General features: G+C 42.9%; 1 protein-coding gene across 5 annotated transcripts in view; it reads right to left on the minus strand.

Annotated features, from left to right (window-relative positions):
* IGF1 (insulin like growth factor 1) overlaps positions 1–15,291 on the minus strand; it is an 89,503-nt gene that overhangs the window by 54,438 nt on the left and 19,774 nt on the right. For 3 of the 5 annotated variants that reach the window (XM_038756756.1, XM_038756757.1, XM_038756758.1), the window contains one exon: positions 1,228–1,299. The exons of the other annotated variants lie outside the window; for them this stretch is intronic. In XM_038756756.1, the coding sequence (XP_038612684.1) occupies positions 1,228–1,299 (72 nt within the window). The remainder of the gene's footprint in view (positions 1–1,227; positions 1,300–15,291) is intronic. 5 annotated transcript variants of the gene reach the window in all.

Genomic DNA, 15,291 nt, shown 5'->3' on the forward strand with positions numbered 1-15,291 from the left:
CACAAGAAACAGCCGACCGGGGCATTTGAAAGGCATTAAGGTTATGTCCCAGCTGGGGTTACGAGCTGGGCTGAAGGTTGGTGGGGGTGATTGCCAGTAGATCCTATTCATTTTCTCTTTCTCTAAATCTGCTCATCTGACCCTGACCACCCACTCTTCTGTTGAGTCTGGACAGCTGGAGTGGTGTGTATGCATTTCCCACTCTTTCATAACTAACATCTAGCCCTCGTGACACAGTGTGGACTTGGGGAAAGGGCTGAACCACCGCTGACTACCTGCTCTGTGGCACATCCACCACCCCTGGTGACAGGATGGGCAAACAGAGCCTGATCAGACAGAAGGCTTCCATCCCTGGATGAAGAAGTGGTGTTTATTGAGTGCTTTCCTGGTGCAGAACACTGAGCTAAATGCTTATGGAAAGAATTATGGTCCGAGAAAAGTTCCAAGGGTCAACTAAGCCTCTGAGCCTGAGATATCAAAGTTTAAGAACCTTATTAAATAATTGTTCCCAAACTCCATAAGTAAAATCTTATTTTCTCCAATCTGTTGCCTTGACAAGTAATTCTTAGCAATTCTTTGTGGCAATAAATGTGGAGAAACTTGAAACACCCTGTGGGCTTATAATTCATCTTAAACTTGTTTGACCATCACTACCATCATTAAATATTTATCGAGTCCCTGTATGTGGGGAGGGAGCTGTGCATCGTGAGATGCTTTATGAATGACAGAACTTTTGCAACTACTAGGGCTGTCATCTAGGGAAGATGTTGGGGACAAATACTTGCCTTTTACTGATAGTCTCAAAACTTTCTTGCTCAAAGGTTTGGCAGGGCAAAATGTAGCTTTTCAATCTACCTCTACAGAGTAGCAAAGATTTAAAGCAAACGTTCTTCAAATTCCACCCAACAATAATAATAATAATAATAATGTTGGTATTTGTTAAGCGCTTACTATATGCAAAGCACTGCTCTAAGCGCTGGGGAGGTTACAAGGTGATCAGATTGTCCCACCGGGGGCTCACAGTTTCAATCCCCATTTTACAGATGAGGGAACTGAGGCACGGAGAAGTGAAGTGACTTGCCCAAAGTCTCACAGCTGACAGTTGGCGGAGCCGGGATTTGAACCCATGACCTCTGACTCCGCAATCTATTCTAGAAATCGGAGGAAGTTTCCACTGGGGGAAAACTTGAAGGGAGGTGGCTTCAAAAAGATAGATATAATACCAACCTCTATTGGTTGTAGGTAGCATTATCTTGTCTGTGATTTTCTGCAGTCTTCTGTTAATTCTCCTGTTCTCATCTGAAATAGTGATTCTGTTTAGAGCACATATAAATGACAGGCCATTTTTAGTATGTTTCTCTCTTTTAAAAAGCAGGAGGAGCTTACTTTCTCAGGCCAATGAACACATAACTTCTTCTGCTGCTACCGGGATGTGTTCAACTTCTGCTCAACAATGACAGGATGTCATAAAGAGGCAACTGCTGACTGAGGGCAGATAAGATAATTGGTGCAATGCCACTAGTTTCCCACCATCTAAATGTGTGAATACATTAAGACAAATGATATACTGTAGAAGGAGGGAGAGGAAAAATCCAGGAAAAACCTAATGCTCTCCCCATGGACCAGTCTTGAAAGCTTTCAGTGGTATTTACTGAGCACCTTCCGTGGGTAGAATGCTGCATTAAGCACTTGAGAGAGTACAATATAACAGATTCGATAGATGTCTTCCCTTCCCACAAGGAGCTTACAGTCTAGAGGTGGTTAAATAACTCTTCAAATTACAGGGGTTGTTTGGAGGTAGTACTTTTCCAGCATTCCCGATAAGACTTTTCAGCATAGAAAGAAGAGAACAATTTTAACACCTCACACCAACAGAGGTTATTTTCCAAATTAACCATAAATTCTGCTTCAAATGACAGTCTTTCAATCTTTAGGTCAGCTCCTGCTGCAGACTGGTCTGGGTATGTACAGCTTAAATCCTCTTACACATGCCAAGTTTGCTTAAGCAAACCTGGAAAGCATAACGGAGCTAACAAAATGGACAAATCCCCAGAGAGATTATTTTCTTAGTAACTTTGGGTCCTTTCTCAGCAGGTGGGATTCCAGGGTTGAGCAGATTTTGCAACCAAATTGGCATAAACTGAAGCACAGCCCCAAATAAAGGGAGTGAAAATGGGTGTGGAAGAGGACGGGACACCAAGTTTTGCTTTACACAGGGTAGGCCGTGTCTGCTTTAGGCCTCTAAATCTGGCCCATGCGAGTATGTCCAGCATGTCAATGGTATTTACTGAGCACTTAGTATATGCAGAGCACTAAACCAAGCGCTTGGGAGAGTACAGTACAACAAAATTGGCAGACACTTTTCCTACCCACAGCAAGCTATCCAAGTTGAGGTGAGTCTGAAACCACATGGACTAAACCTTCAGGAAATCTATGTGTTCCAGAAAGCAGTCTGCTCCCCAGTTCTGCCCTGGGTGTGTCTTGCCAAAAGGGAACCTAAATTCCTGTGACTCCGTCTAACCTACTACAGGCTTGGCTTTTGCTCTCATATTCAGCCCTCTACTGTTCTACTCATCTCTGGATAACCAGGAGCTCTTGCTGATACCTTTCCTCCTGAGGCTAGATGATTTCGGAAGGAGCAGATCTTGCTGCGTAGAGAGGAAGAACATTTTTTGTTTGTTTGTTTTGTCTATATATTTTGCGAAGGTCTACACCAGCAAATTATCCTGCTCATTTAAACCCAAAATCCTATGTCATGGCTTCAATTATCTGGATAGTCTAGGCAAAAATTGTTTTATGTTCCCCCATCTCTTTCCTGACCCTAGTACCCAAATAATTGAAATTGAACTGTACTTTTTGGCTTGAATTACCCAGGTAATCCACTGGTACACCTCAAATTTGTGGTCATTTGCTCTCTTGATCCAGATTTTTCAAGAAACAATAGTACTCAGCCTGATAGGGAAAGAGGCAGTAGAAAAAACCTGAGGGGCTTCAAGGTGGAATTTGTATGCTTTCCCAGTGTGGTGGGTTTTAAAGACCATTATAATTATGTCTCCCCGACTAGATTCAAAACTCCTTGTGGGTAAGGATCGTGCCTACCACCTCTGGCTTATCATATCCCCCCAAAAACTTAGTAAAGTTTTCTGCACAAAGAAAGTACTTAATAAATAGCATCAATTGACTGATTGATAGAAATTGGAAAAGACAGATTCTTTCATGGGCATTCCATTTACTCCTATTCAAAGTCAAGTTGCTCCTGCAATATCTCTGACCTCTTTCAGGAAGCCTGAATATTTCCAGGCCTTTCCCAGCCAGCATCTAGGCACAAAGAGGGCAGAAGAAGGTGAAACACATTTTTAAACCAGCCTTTTCAACAGCGGGAAAAGATCCAATGCCAATTCCTTTGAGGGTCGAGATAAAAGATCTAATTAATCTTTATTTCCAAAGAGCTGACTCCTTATTATTCTATGCCACTCCAATCTTAATTCCACACTGCTGAAATATATTTCTTTTGAGCTAGAGACCAAAAGAAGTGTCTCTTAGCTAAAAAGGGATTTTTTTAGCACATTTTTATTTCAAGGTTTGACATTCAATTCCATAACCATTTGGCTGGACCATTGTCTTCGACCATTTTTCTTTGAATAGTAACTTTCCCATATTATCTTGTAAGGTAACTATGGTCAGAGAGGACCAAATTGAGATAGGAGTACAAACTGAAAATCACCATATTAATAATTGTAATTGTGTTTGTTAAGTGCTTACTATTTGCCAAGCATTATTCCAAGTGCTGGGGTTGAGCCAAGATAACCTGGTTGAACACAGTCCCTGTCCCACGTGGGACTCACAGGTCTAAGGCAAGGGAGAACAGGGATTTTGTTCCCATTTTCAGATGAAGAAATTATGACTAGTCATAACTTTATTTTTGGTAACTTCTACCATTTTAATAATCTTCTACTGGAGTAGAAAATCTAAATTAAAGGGTAGGTATATCTAAAGTAAAAGCAATTAAAAAATGCAAGGAAATAAAGGAGGCCCCAATTCTGACATGGCATAGCAAACATTTTACAGTTTCTTACAGAGTAATGAACAGGGTGCAAATAAATTCCCCCAGATTGTCAAGAGGAAGATATTCCAAGGGATATGAAATGCAAATTAAAGTCCATTGAGATGGCAACATATTATATGCTGTTATACAAGGACAATAACTTCTTTCTGAGGAAACTCTCCCACTCAGATCTCTGACCCTCTAAAGATGACCAATGCTTGGGATACTTGCACAACATCCAATACATCTGCTCCTTAACTAGAGGAGGCTTTCAGCAGTATTCCGAAAAGTCATTCCTACATCATTCAGCTTTAGAGCACACACTTCAGCTTTCAAATTGCTGACAGCAACACACTTTTTCAGCTTCTTAAAATCATTTTTTTTTCCTGAGTGGAATACTAATGATCTTAATCAAATTAGAATGACAAGAAACAATATTAGAACCTGACGAGGAATGACAACTGGAGTAATCTGATATGAGTAAAACACACATTTGTCTGCTTATTGCAAACATAAATAATTGTCTTTGTTTTTTTAGTGTTATTCTCTGGCCGTTCATGAAGAATGTAACTCTTGAAAAAAAATTGGCACGACCGTAACGACTGAAGTTTAATTTCTGGCCCTAGCAATTGGTTTGGAAATTGCAACCACAGCAATTAGCATTTCCAGTTTCCAGTTCACGGAAGGTCAGGCAATGAGGTTATCCTTGGAGCTATTCTATATTACCGCGGAGAAAAAGCAAAACCAAAGTGAGGGAATTAGTTGAACTTTGCACTGTTGAGTCAGCATACGCATGGTGGGTACGTGACAGGGGTGCGATTTGCAACACGGTCAGTTGGTTGGATTACGGATATGTCCAGGCATCCTATCAAATCTATCAATTTCTAGTAGAAGTGGTTGAATTATGACCCAACATGGCATCACGTCCCCTGTGACTGACTTCTGCCGTCATTTGTTGGCAATCTGACACCGGTCTGGCCTCCACCTCCCCATTTTCCCTCCCCAGTCTGCCTGTACGTCAGAGACTCTGTCCCCACTGCCCCTTCCAGAGCAGCCTCTCTGTTCCCTTCCACCCACACAAACCTTCCTGAATAAGGAAGGTCTTCCAGTCTGGTCTGGAAGAACAGAAGCCGGAAGATAGTCTGCTCTTTGTGGGCTGGGTACTCTTTCTCCACTGTCCCCTCAGTGGAGGTCAGCTCTGGCAGAATCAACATGGGAGAGATATGAAAGGCATAATCAAAAGGAGGGCTTCTGCCTATTTATGAATCCCCAAATAATTGAATATAGGGGAAGAAAATAATTTACATATTCTTATTCTTCCCTTCCCACCCTTCCTCCACAAACTCCACTTTCAATTCACTGCAGAGCCTCTCCCCATCTGTAAGCCCAATGAAGTAGGGCTTGGGTCTCTTCCTCTGGAGCTCATAGAGAAGCAGCATGGCTCAGTGGAAAGAGCGCGGGCTTGGGAGTCAGAGGTCGTGGGTTATAATCCCGGCTCCGGCACTTATCAGCTGTGTGACTTTCACTTAACTTCTTTGTGCCTCAGTTACCTCATCTGTAAAATGGGGGTTAAGACTGTGAGCCCCGCATGGACAACCTGATTACCTTGTGTCTCCCCCAGCGCTTAGAATAGTGCTTGGCACATAGTAAGCACTTAACAAATACCATCATCATTATTATTATTATTATTATTATTATGGAGAGTCCTGCCCTTCTCTTCCCTGACACTATCCCCTGGTTGCAAGATTGACAGACTTTGTAATTTAAACAATGAAGACAATCAATCAAGAGACTGTATAAAAGGCTCATTTATCAGATCATCTTGAAGATTTCCCCCTGATTAACATGTAGAAGCAGCATGGCTCAGTGGAAAGAGCCCAGGCTTGGGAGTCAGAGGTCATGGGTTCAAATCCCAGCTCAGCCACTTGTCAGCTGTGTGACTCTGGGCAAGTCACTTCACTTCTCTGGGCCTCAGTTACCTCATCTGTGAAATGGGGATTAAGACTGTGAGCCCCACGTGGGACAACCTAGTCACCTTGTAACCTCCCTAGAGCTTAGAACAGTGCTTTCTTAGAACAGCCACTGGAGATTCCTCAAAAATCTCCAGTGGCTACCAATCAACCTACGCATCAGGCAGAAACTCCTCACCCTTGGCTTCAAGGCTGTCCATCACCTCGCCCTCTCCTACCTCACCTCCCTTCTCTCCTTCTCCAGCCCAACCCGCACCCTCCGCTCCTCTGCCGCTAATCTCCTCACCGTGCCTCATTCTCACCTGTCCCGCCGTCGACCCCCAGCCCACATCATCCCCCTGGCCTGGAATGCCCTCCCTCCCCACATCTGCCAAGCTAGCTCTCTTCTTCCCTTCAAGGCCCTACTGAGAGCTCACCTCCTCCAGGAGGCCTTCCCAGACTGAGCCCCCTCCTTCCTCTCCCCCTCCTCCCCCTCTCCATCCCCCCTGCCTTACCTCCTTCCCTTCCCCACAGCACCTGTATATATGTATATATGTTTGTACGTATTTATCACTCTATTTATTTATTTATTTTACTTGTACATATCTATTCTCTTTATTTTATTTTGTTAATATGTTTTGTTTGGTTCTCTGTCTCCCCCTTCTAGACTGTGAGCCCACTGTTGGGTAGGGACTGTCTCTGTGTGTTGCCGACTTGTACTTCCCAAGCGCTTAGTACAGTGCTCTGCACACAGTAAGTGCTCAATAAATACGATTGATTGATTGATTGATTGCTTTGCACATAGTAAGTGCTTAACTAATGCCATTATTATTATTATTATTATGTAGCATTGCAAAATGCATCAATCTGGCCTAGTTCTGTAATGACCTCAAGCAGGATTTTTCTCATTTATCTTTTCAGTGAATCACAGGTGTATGTCTTTCTTATCCAATGCTGGTCCATGGGAGTAGATGAGCTAAAGAGGTCAATAAGGACTTGCTACTCCTTTAACCATCCCTCCCGCCCAGCCTCCGCAAGAATGGAGAATGGTGTCCGCTCTTTCTTTCTGGCTAGATTTGCCTTCCATTCTTCTCCGAGCACCACTGGAGTCTGGTTCTTTGATCCCCAAAGCAAGCTTTCCCACAATAAATCAAATCTCATTAAAAATCTTTTCTTGGCTACAAAATGGTTTCCATAGCCAGAGTTTGATATGTGATGAGCGTGTCTAGATCTCTTGGGAGCCAGGGTTTTCATTTGCACTCTCAAACACACATCAGATGATTTCAAGGCTTTGTGCAGTGTATGCCTTCAATTAGAGGGACGGACTTGAATCTTTTTTCTTTTTCTAGCATTCCTGGCTCTTAAGGGTCTTCCCTCTTCCCCCTTTACTAGTTGCTATCCTAGCCTAAATGATAAGGAGGGTTCCATAAGCACATGCAAAGTTACAGTAAATGACAGAGAAGTAAGACAGACTGGTAGCACAAATACACTTCATAATTCTCACTATTTTATATACCTTTGGTCTCTCAGTTCCAACTCTAATTCAGAATGACACGGTAAATTAGAATGACACTTACAGTGTTCACATGTTATCAAAATTCCATCTGAGCCCATTTTTAATTAACTGCTCCAAAGTATGAGGGAAAAATTAACAGAATTAGCCAGACCTTATAGGGGAGACAGATTTCCTGGCCCAGAGTGTCTCCCCTCAAAATTGAGAGAGGAATCAACAACATAAATGCAATGAATTGGCAGAGGCCCCTATGAAGGAAACAGCGTCATTCCTTTAATAGAGAACATTTGTTGGGGTTTGACAAAATGGACTGTAAAACGGCTGGATCCATAGGAAGGATCATGCTGAAAATGGTTTCAATATGATTCTGTTTTTTCACTCAATACCCATTGATTGAAGGGGCCCTGCCAAAAACAATGAGAAAATAAGCCAAGGATAGTCTCACATTTTGACCAAACAAGCTAAAGTTGCATCTGAAGTACTATACATTTCAAGAATATCAAAACAGCTACGCAGAATGACTAGCTGGCAATGATGCATTTGATGAAACCAGGAAAAATTAGTCAAATTATCAATAGCTTGCTCCCAAATTACACTAAAAGAAATTAGATCCATTTTCAGTAGCTTTGCTTTCAAATTTCTTCATTCCATGAGTCACTAGTGCCCTGCTGCCAAACTAAATATGTCTATGAAAGGCTGGAAACTTTAATGGAAAGAAATATAAAACTCAAAATACTTAGGAAAATTTAAGCTTCCAAATGGAAGACCTGTTGACTAGCAAATCAGGAATGTTGGGGATGAAGAGGCAAGGCGTTGACAGTGTCTTTATCTTCACTTGTGTTCCAACAGCAAACAATTCAAATGTACAGAACTGTTTGTGAATGTTACCTGAAAGCTGCTTTCAAAAAACCCCAGAAAAATTAATATTCCTAGGGACAGTGGAATTCCACACTTACAAAACTGAATTGACCATGACTGTAGTAACAAGAGTCCTTAAAACATCAGATATACCAGGAGGTAGAAATTGGATGAAAAATTAATCTAGGTCTTTTCAGGGCTTGAATTATGAAAGAATGTTGGTCTCTAGTAGATGGGAGGAACATAGAAGAGAGCAGACTGCTTCTTATGGTGAGGGAATGACTGAATAAAAGAGTCTTTTCTTCCTTTACCAACTGCTTCTAAGTTGACCAAAATAAAGCTTAAAAATGTAAAAGCCTCTGGACTCTCTCACTTGTGGGGTGCTCCAGATCTCCAAAAACATGGTCTTATCTTTGTTCTAGGGCTTATTGTACTGATGATATCTAGCTGGCCTATGGTATTCCAGTTATTCATATGACCAAGGCCAGCCCTAGAAGGATATAGAATTTGAGTTACTTAGTCATTTTTGTATGGGATTTGTTAAGCCTTTACTATGTGAGAAGCACCGTACTAAGTACTGTGGTAGGTACAAGCTAATTATGTTGGACACAGTCCATGTCCCACATGGGACTCAGTCTTCATGTCCATTTTGTAGCTGAGGTAATTGGGGCACAGAGAGCTTAAGTGGCTTGCCCAAGGTCACACAGAGATGGAGTCGGAATTAAAACCCAGGTCTTCTGAGTCCCAGGCCCATGGTTCAGCCAGTATGCCATGCTGCTTCTCTAGTTGATTGGATTTTTTTATGGTTAAGTGCTTACTGTGTGTCAAGCACTGCTCTAAACACTGGGGCAGATCTAAGTTAATAAGGTTGGACACAGTCCCTGCCCTACATGAGGCTCATGACCTAAGAAGGAGGGAGAACTGGTATTGAATCCTCATTTTGCAGTTGAGGAAACTGAGGCACACAGCAGGAAGTAGTGGAGCTGGGATTAGAACCCAGGTCCTCTGGCTCCCAAGTCTGTACTTCACCCACTTGACCACAAGGTTAAAGAACAAAAATCCCTTCTGTATTATGAAACCCACTGGATATTGTGCAATGGGGAGCATGCACTTGGTCTGCCACTTCATGTTGCTCCCTCCCTGCTCTTCCGGGTACACTCTGCTCTGCCTCAGCTCAAGTCCCTGATCTTCCTTTGTTCTTGATGAAGAGGGCTTGGAGAACTGTAGCTGCATGGGACTGCAGGGATTGGGTGAAGAAAGGAACAAGAGGGTCATGGACTTGGAAATATGACTGCCACTCCATTCTCACATCCAAGCCGTCACCAAAACCTGCCGGTCTCAGTTCCGCAACATTGCCAAGATCCGCCCTTTCCTCTCCATCCATACCGCTACCCTGCTCATTCAGGCTCTCATCCTATCCTGTCTGGACTACTGCATCAGCCTTCTCTCTGATCTCCCATCCTCGTGTCTCTCCCCACTTCAATCCATACTTCATGCTGCTGCCTGGATTGTCTTTGTCCAGAAATGCTCTGGGCGTATTACTCCCCTCCTCAAAAATCTCCAGTGGCTACTAATCAATCTGCACATCAGGCAGAAACTCCTCACCCTGGGCTTCAAGGGTGTCCATCACCTTGCCCCCTCCTACCTCACCTCCCTTCTCTCCTTCTACAGCCCAGCCCACACCCTCCACTCCTCTGCTGCTAATCTCCTCACCGTGCCTCATTCTCGCCTGTCCCGCCATCGACCCCCGGCCCACGTCATCCCCCGGGCCTGGAATGCCCTCCCTCTGCCCATCCGCCAAGCTAGCTCTCTTCCTCCCTTCAAGGCCCTACTGAGAGCTCACCTCCTCCAGGAGGCCTTCCCAGACTGAGCCCCTTCCTTCCTCTCCCCCTCGTCCCCCTCTCCATTCCCCCATCTTACCTCCTTCCCTTCCCCACAGCACCTGTATATATGTATATATGTTTGTACATATTTATTACTCTATTTATTTATTTATTTATTTATTTATTTTACTTGTACATATCTATTCTATTTATTTTATTTTGTTAGTATGTTTGGTTTTGTTCTCTGTCTCCCCCTTTTAGACTGTGAGCCCACTGTTGGGTAGGGACTGTCTCTATATGTTGCCAAGTTGTACTTCCCAAGCGCTTAGTACAGTGCTCTGCACATAGTAAGCGCTCAATAAATACGATTGATGATGATGATTATTCTCCTTGCTGGTGGTATTGTTTGACTGAAGTCCTTAGGGTTTGGGGCAGTTCATTCATTCAACTGTATTTATTGAGTGCTTACTGTATGCAAAGCACTGTACTAAGCACTTGGGCAATTGGGCAATTGCCCAGATGGGTCCAACCACAGGAATTTCCTGAATGGGTTACTCCCTCTGTTGTTCCCAACCATTGACTGATAATCAGTCGACCACATTTTTTGAGAGCTTACTGGAGATACAGCACTGTATTAAGTGCTAGAGAGAAAACAATATAATAGATTGGGTAGACCTGTTCCCTACCCACAAGGAGCTGACAGCCTTCAGGGTTTATTAATACAGCCATTTGTGTCAATGGAAAAGGTCCTTTGACTGATGCCACCCTGGAGCTCCTATTTCTGCCCACTGTGACTGGCAGGAACTAAGGCGACCCCTCTGAGGCAATCAATCAATCAATAATCAATCAATTGCATTTATTGAACTCTTACTGTGTGCAGAGCACTGTATTAAGCACTTGGGAGACAGTACAATACAATTTAAACCAAGCTGGTAGACACGTTCCCTACTCACAGTGAATTTACAGTCTTGAAGGAGCACCTATCCATCAACAGGCCTTTCTGTAATTATTGCGGTATTTGTCGAGCACTTACTCCGCGCCAAGCATTGCACTAAGAACTGCGGAGGTACAATATAATTAGGGTGGCACAGTCCCTGTCCCACACTGGACTCACAGTCCACGTAGGCGGGAGAAGAGGTATTTAGTCCCCATTATAGAGATGGGGAAGCTGAGGCAAAGAGCAGTTAAGTGTCTTGTCCTAGGACAAATAGCAGGCAATCGATAGAGATAGTTTAGAACCCAGGTCCTCTCACTCCCAGGCCTGAGCTTCTTCTACTAGGCCACACTTTTCTCGGTCACACAAACTCTCTCATTTTTATTATCATGAGCCCGTTTCACAATTTCAGTGTAGTGGCATAAAGAATGAAAGAAAATGATGCTAGTAGCAATAACAATAATAATAGTATTTTAAAGGGCTTATAGAGAAGCAGCATGGCTCAGTGGAAAGAGCATGGGCTTTGGAGTCAGAGGTCATGGGTTCAAATCCCAGCTCTGCCACTTGTCATCTGTGTGACTTTGGGCAAGTCACTTAACTTCTCCGTGCCTCAGTTACCTCATCTGTAAAATGGGGATTAAGACTGTGAGCCCCATGTGGGACAACCTGATCACCTTGTAACCTTCCCAGTGCTTAGAACAGTGCTTTCCACACAGTAAGTGCTTAATGAATGGCATTATTATTATTATCAAGCATTTTACAGATGAGGAAACTAAGGTCCAGAGAATTTATGTACCCAACATCACCCAGTGGACCAGTGACAGCTGGAACAAGAGTACAGATTTCCTGACTCTCAGACCACTGGACCTTTCCCCCAGACCATACTGCCATCTCATTTGTCATATTTGAAGATATTACTGAAATTCTTCCTGTAGCTGAATTTTTTCCAGCCCAAAGCCACCTTGTTCCCTAATTTGCAGAGTTATTTGGATAACTCTGATTTCAGGGCATAGCTCATGATTTTGTCTCTCCCACGGCTGTACCTGTAGGATGAAGTATTTGCTTCTCTGTAACAACTCCAGAGGGAAGGGTCCACCCTACAGTGAGGAAAACCACTGATCATCATCAATCGTATTTATTGAGCGCTTACTGTGTGCAGAGCACTGTACTAAGCGCTTGGGAAGTACAAGTTGGCAACATATAGAGGCAGTCCCTACCCAACAGTGGGCTCACAGTTTAAAAGGAAGTCACAGTCTGATGTGGGGCAGAGAGGAAAATGTGCTGCAATGCTCATTATGGTCAGTCTTTGATCATCCAGTAATAACACTTGTAGTAGTTGTTAGAGGCTTACTATGGTTCAAAGACTGTAGTAAGCACAGGGGGTGAGATCGTCGGGTTGGATACAGTTCCTGACCCACATGGGGATTCACTGAATAAAATTGGGGCCAAACTACTAGTTAATTCCCACTTTACTGAGGCACAGAGAAGTTAAGTGATTTATCCAAGGTCACAGTGCAGGCAAGTGACAGCGCTGGGATTAGAACCCAGACTCCCAAGTCTGTGCCTTTTCCACTGGATGAGGCTATGTCAACAAAAATAAAATGGGAAAAAACTACATTTCCCAGAAAGCAATGGGGCTCAGCCCTTTAGATGATGGTCAGGGGTGGAGCTAAGCCTCACTTGATCTTCTTGGTGAAGGTGGCTGGCTTGCTGACCAAGCTTTCTTTCCCTGTTTCCCTCCCTCACCCAACCTGATGCTTGGAGAATGAGGAACCTGTTCAGAAGTGGTTTCACATGGGTAAGCCTCCAATCTCTTGATTAAGCTAATGGAAAGGAAAGCTAGGGAAGTTGGATCAATGATCTCTTTGGAAGTTTTCTGGTGTAAACCTTAGTTTGACTATACTCTCCTCGGCTCTTTTCAAATGCATTCCAAATTAAGCCCTGTTTGAATTCAGGATGGCTGGGATTGAGCCTAGCGTATGCATATATAGCAAAGCAGCCCCAAGTTCCATTTAGGGAGATTGCAATCACAGTAGTTCCATGAATTCATTCCCAGCATTGTTTCCTTACATTCTTGAATTTAACATGCAAATCTATTCAAACAACTTGCAAATTCAGAGAATCTCCACATTAAGCTGAAAAAAGATGGCCTCATAAAACCTGAAGCCTGTCAAAAAGAAAATAAAATCAAAACCAGGACTTTAAAACATGGTAAAAATTAAATAGTAAATTGGAAACTCTTTCATAGCATGTTGTCCTAAGTACGTTGCCTTGTTTATCCTTTTGAAAACATCTTTCTATGTCAGTGCATTAAAGAAAAACAATAGATGGCAGGGCAAGTTGTCTAAACATGAAATTTGAACCCAGGGCAAAAAAAGAAAGTTGTTTCTTTTCAGAAAGTATGTTCATTTTCCTAAAAGTCAAGTTAAATGTTTGAATGGTTCCCAGATTTCCAAGCATGTCTTCTAGCTGAACTTGCAGAATGGAAGCCTCAGGTGTAGCCTGGCAGAGTAACATCATAGTAGACCTTAACGTTTCTGGGGAGAAAATCCTCAAGACTACTTAGAACTGCTAAAGTATTAGGTTATATCTGTCTTTTTTTCTGACACGAAGAAAATGAATAATGATCCTGATCTGTCATTATTAAAATCATTAATTGGTGATTAGCAAGAACTCTGAAAATTTAAAGTGCTGCATAGAGTCTATGTATGTAGTTGTTTCAACTCCTAGGTTGAGTTAACACTGGTCACAAGTAACTTCTCCACAGTATTTTAATAGTTAATAATGATTACAATAATAATAGTAATAATGACATTTGTTAAGCGCTTACTATATGCAAAGCACTGTTCTAAGCACTGGGGAGGTTACAAGGTGATCAGGTTGTCCCATGGGGGGCTCACAGTCTTAATCCTGATTTTACAGATGAGGTAACTGAGGCACAGAGAAGCAGCATGGCTCAGTGGAAAGAGCACGGGCTTTGGAGTCAGGGGTCATGGGTTCGAATCCCAGTGCTGCCAATTGTCAGCTGTGTGACTTTGGGCAAGTCACTTAACTTCTCTGTGCCTCAATTCCCGCATCTGTAAAATGGGGATTAAGACTGTGAGCCCCCCATGGGACAACCTGATCTCCTTGTAACCTCCCCAGCACTTAGAACAGTGCTTTCCACATAGTAAGTGCTTAATAAATACCATTTTTCATTCATTCATTCAATCGTATTTATTGAGCGCTTACTGTGTGCGGAACGCTGTACTAAGTGCTTGGGAAGTACAAGTTGGCAACATATAGAGATGGTCCCTACCCAACAGCGGGCTCACAGTCTAGAAGGGGGAGACAGACTACAAAACATATTAACAAAATAAAATAAATAGAATATGTACAAATAAAATAAATAAATAGAGTAATAAATACATACAAACATATATACAGGTGCTGTGGGGAGGGGAAGGAGGTAAACTTCTCCTTCTCCTTGCCCCTTCCCCAACACCCCCTCCACCTCTTGCCTCTTTCACTTTTGCCTCCTACTCTCCTCTCAAACACACAGCCTTTCCACTTCTTTACCTCTTAGGATCTAGCTCCCATCTTGCCTTGGCTGGATTAATTTTTCTGAATAAAATGGTACCATTTTTCGGGGTTTTTTTTAAGTACAGAGGAAATCTTGCCACTCACTTATGTGATTTGCTCGAAGTCACACAGCTGACAATTGGCGGAGCCGGGATTTGAACCCGTTACCTCTGACTCCAAAGCCCGTACTCTTTCCACTGAGCCATGCTGCTTCTCTAATGGTATTTGTTAAGCTATTACTGTGTGTCAAGGACTGTTCTAAGCGCTGGGGTAGATACAAGTTAAGCAGGTCAGATAGTCTCTGACCCATGTGGAGTTAATGGTCTAAGTAACAGGGAGGATAGGTATTGAATCCCCACTTGACATTTGAGGGAACTGAGGTACAGAGAAGTGAAGTGACTTGCCCAGGGTCACTGAGCAAGCAAATTACAGAGCTGGGATTAGAATCCAGGTCCTGTGACTTCCAAGCCTGTGCCTTTTCCACTAGGCTACCCTGTTTCTCCGCAACTAGTGAAAACATGTATTTGGTGGTGAGAGTATAATTATTGACTCGACCTCTTGGACTGGTAGTTTAAAGTAGCTAATTCAGTGACAGTAATAATAATAAT

This window comes from Tachyglossus aculeatus, chromosome 14 (genome assembly GCF_015852505.1).
Source record: "Tachyglossus aculeatus isolate mTacAcu1 chromosome 14, mTacAcu1.pri, whole genome shotgun sequence".
Taxonomy (NCBI): domain Eukaryota; kingdom Metazoa; phylum Chordata; class Mammalia; order Monotremata; family Tachyglossidae; genus Tachyglossus; species Tachyglossus aculeatus.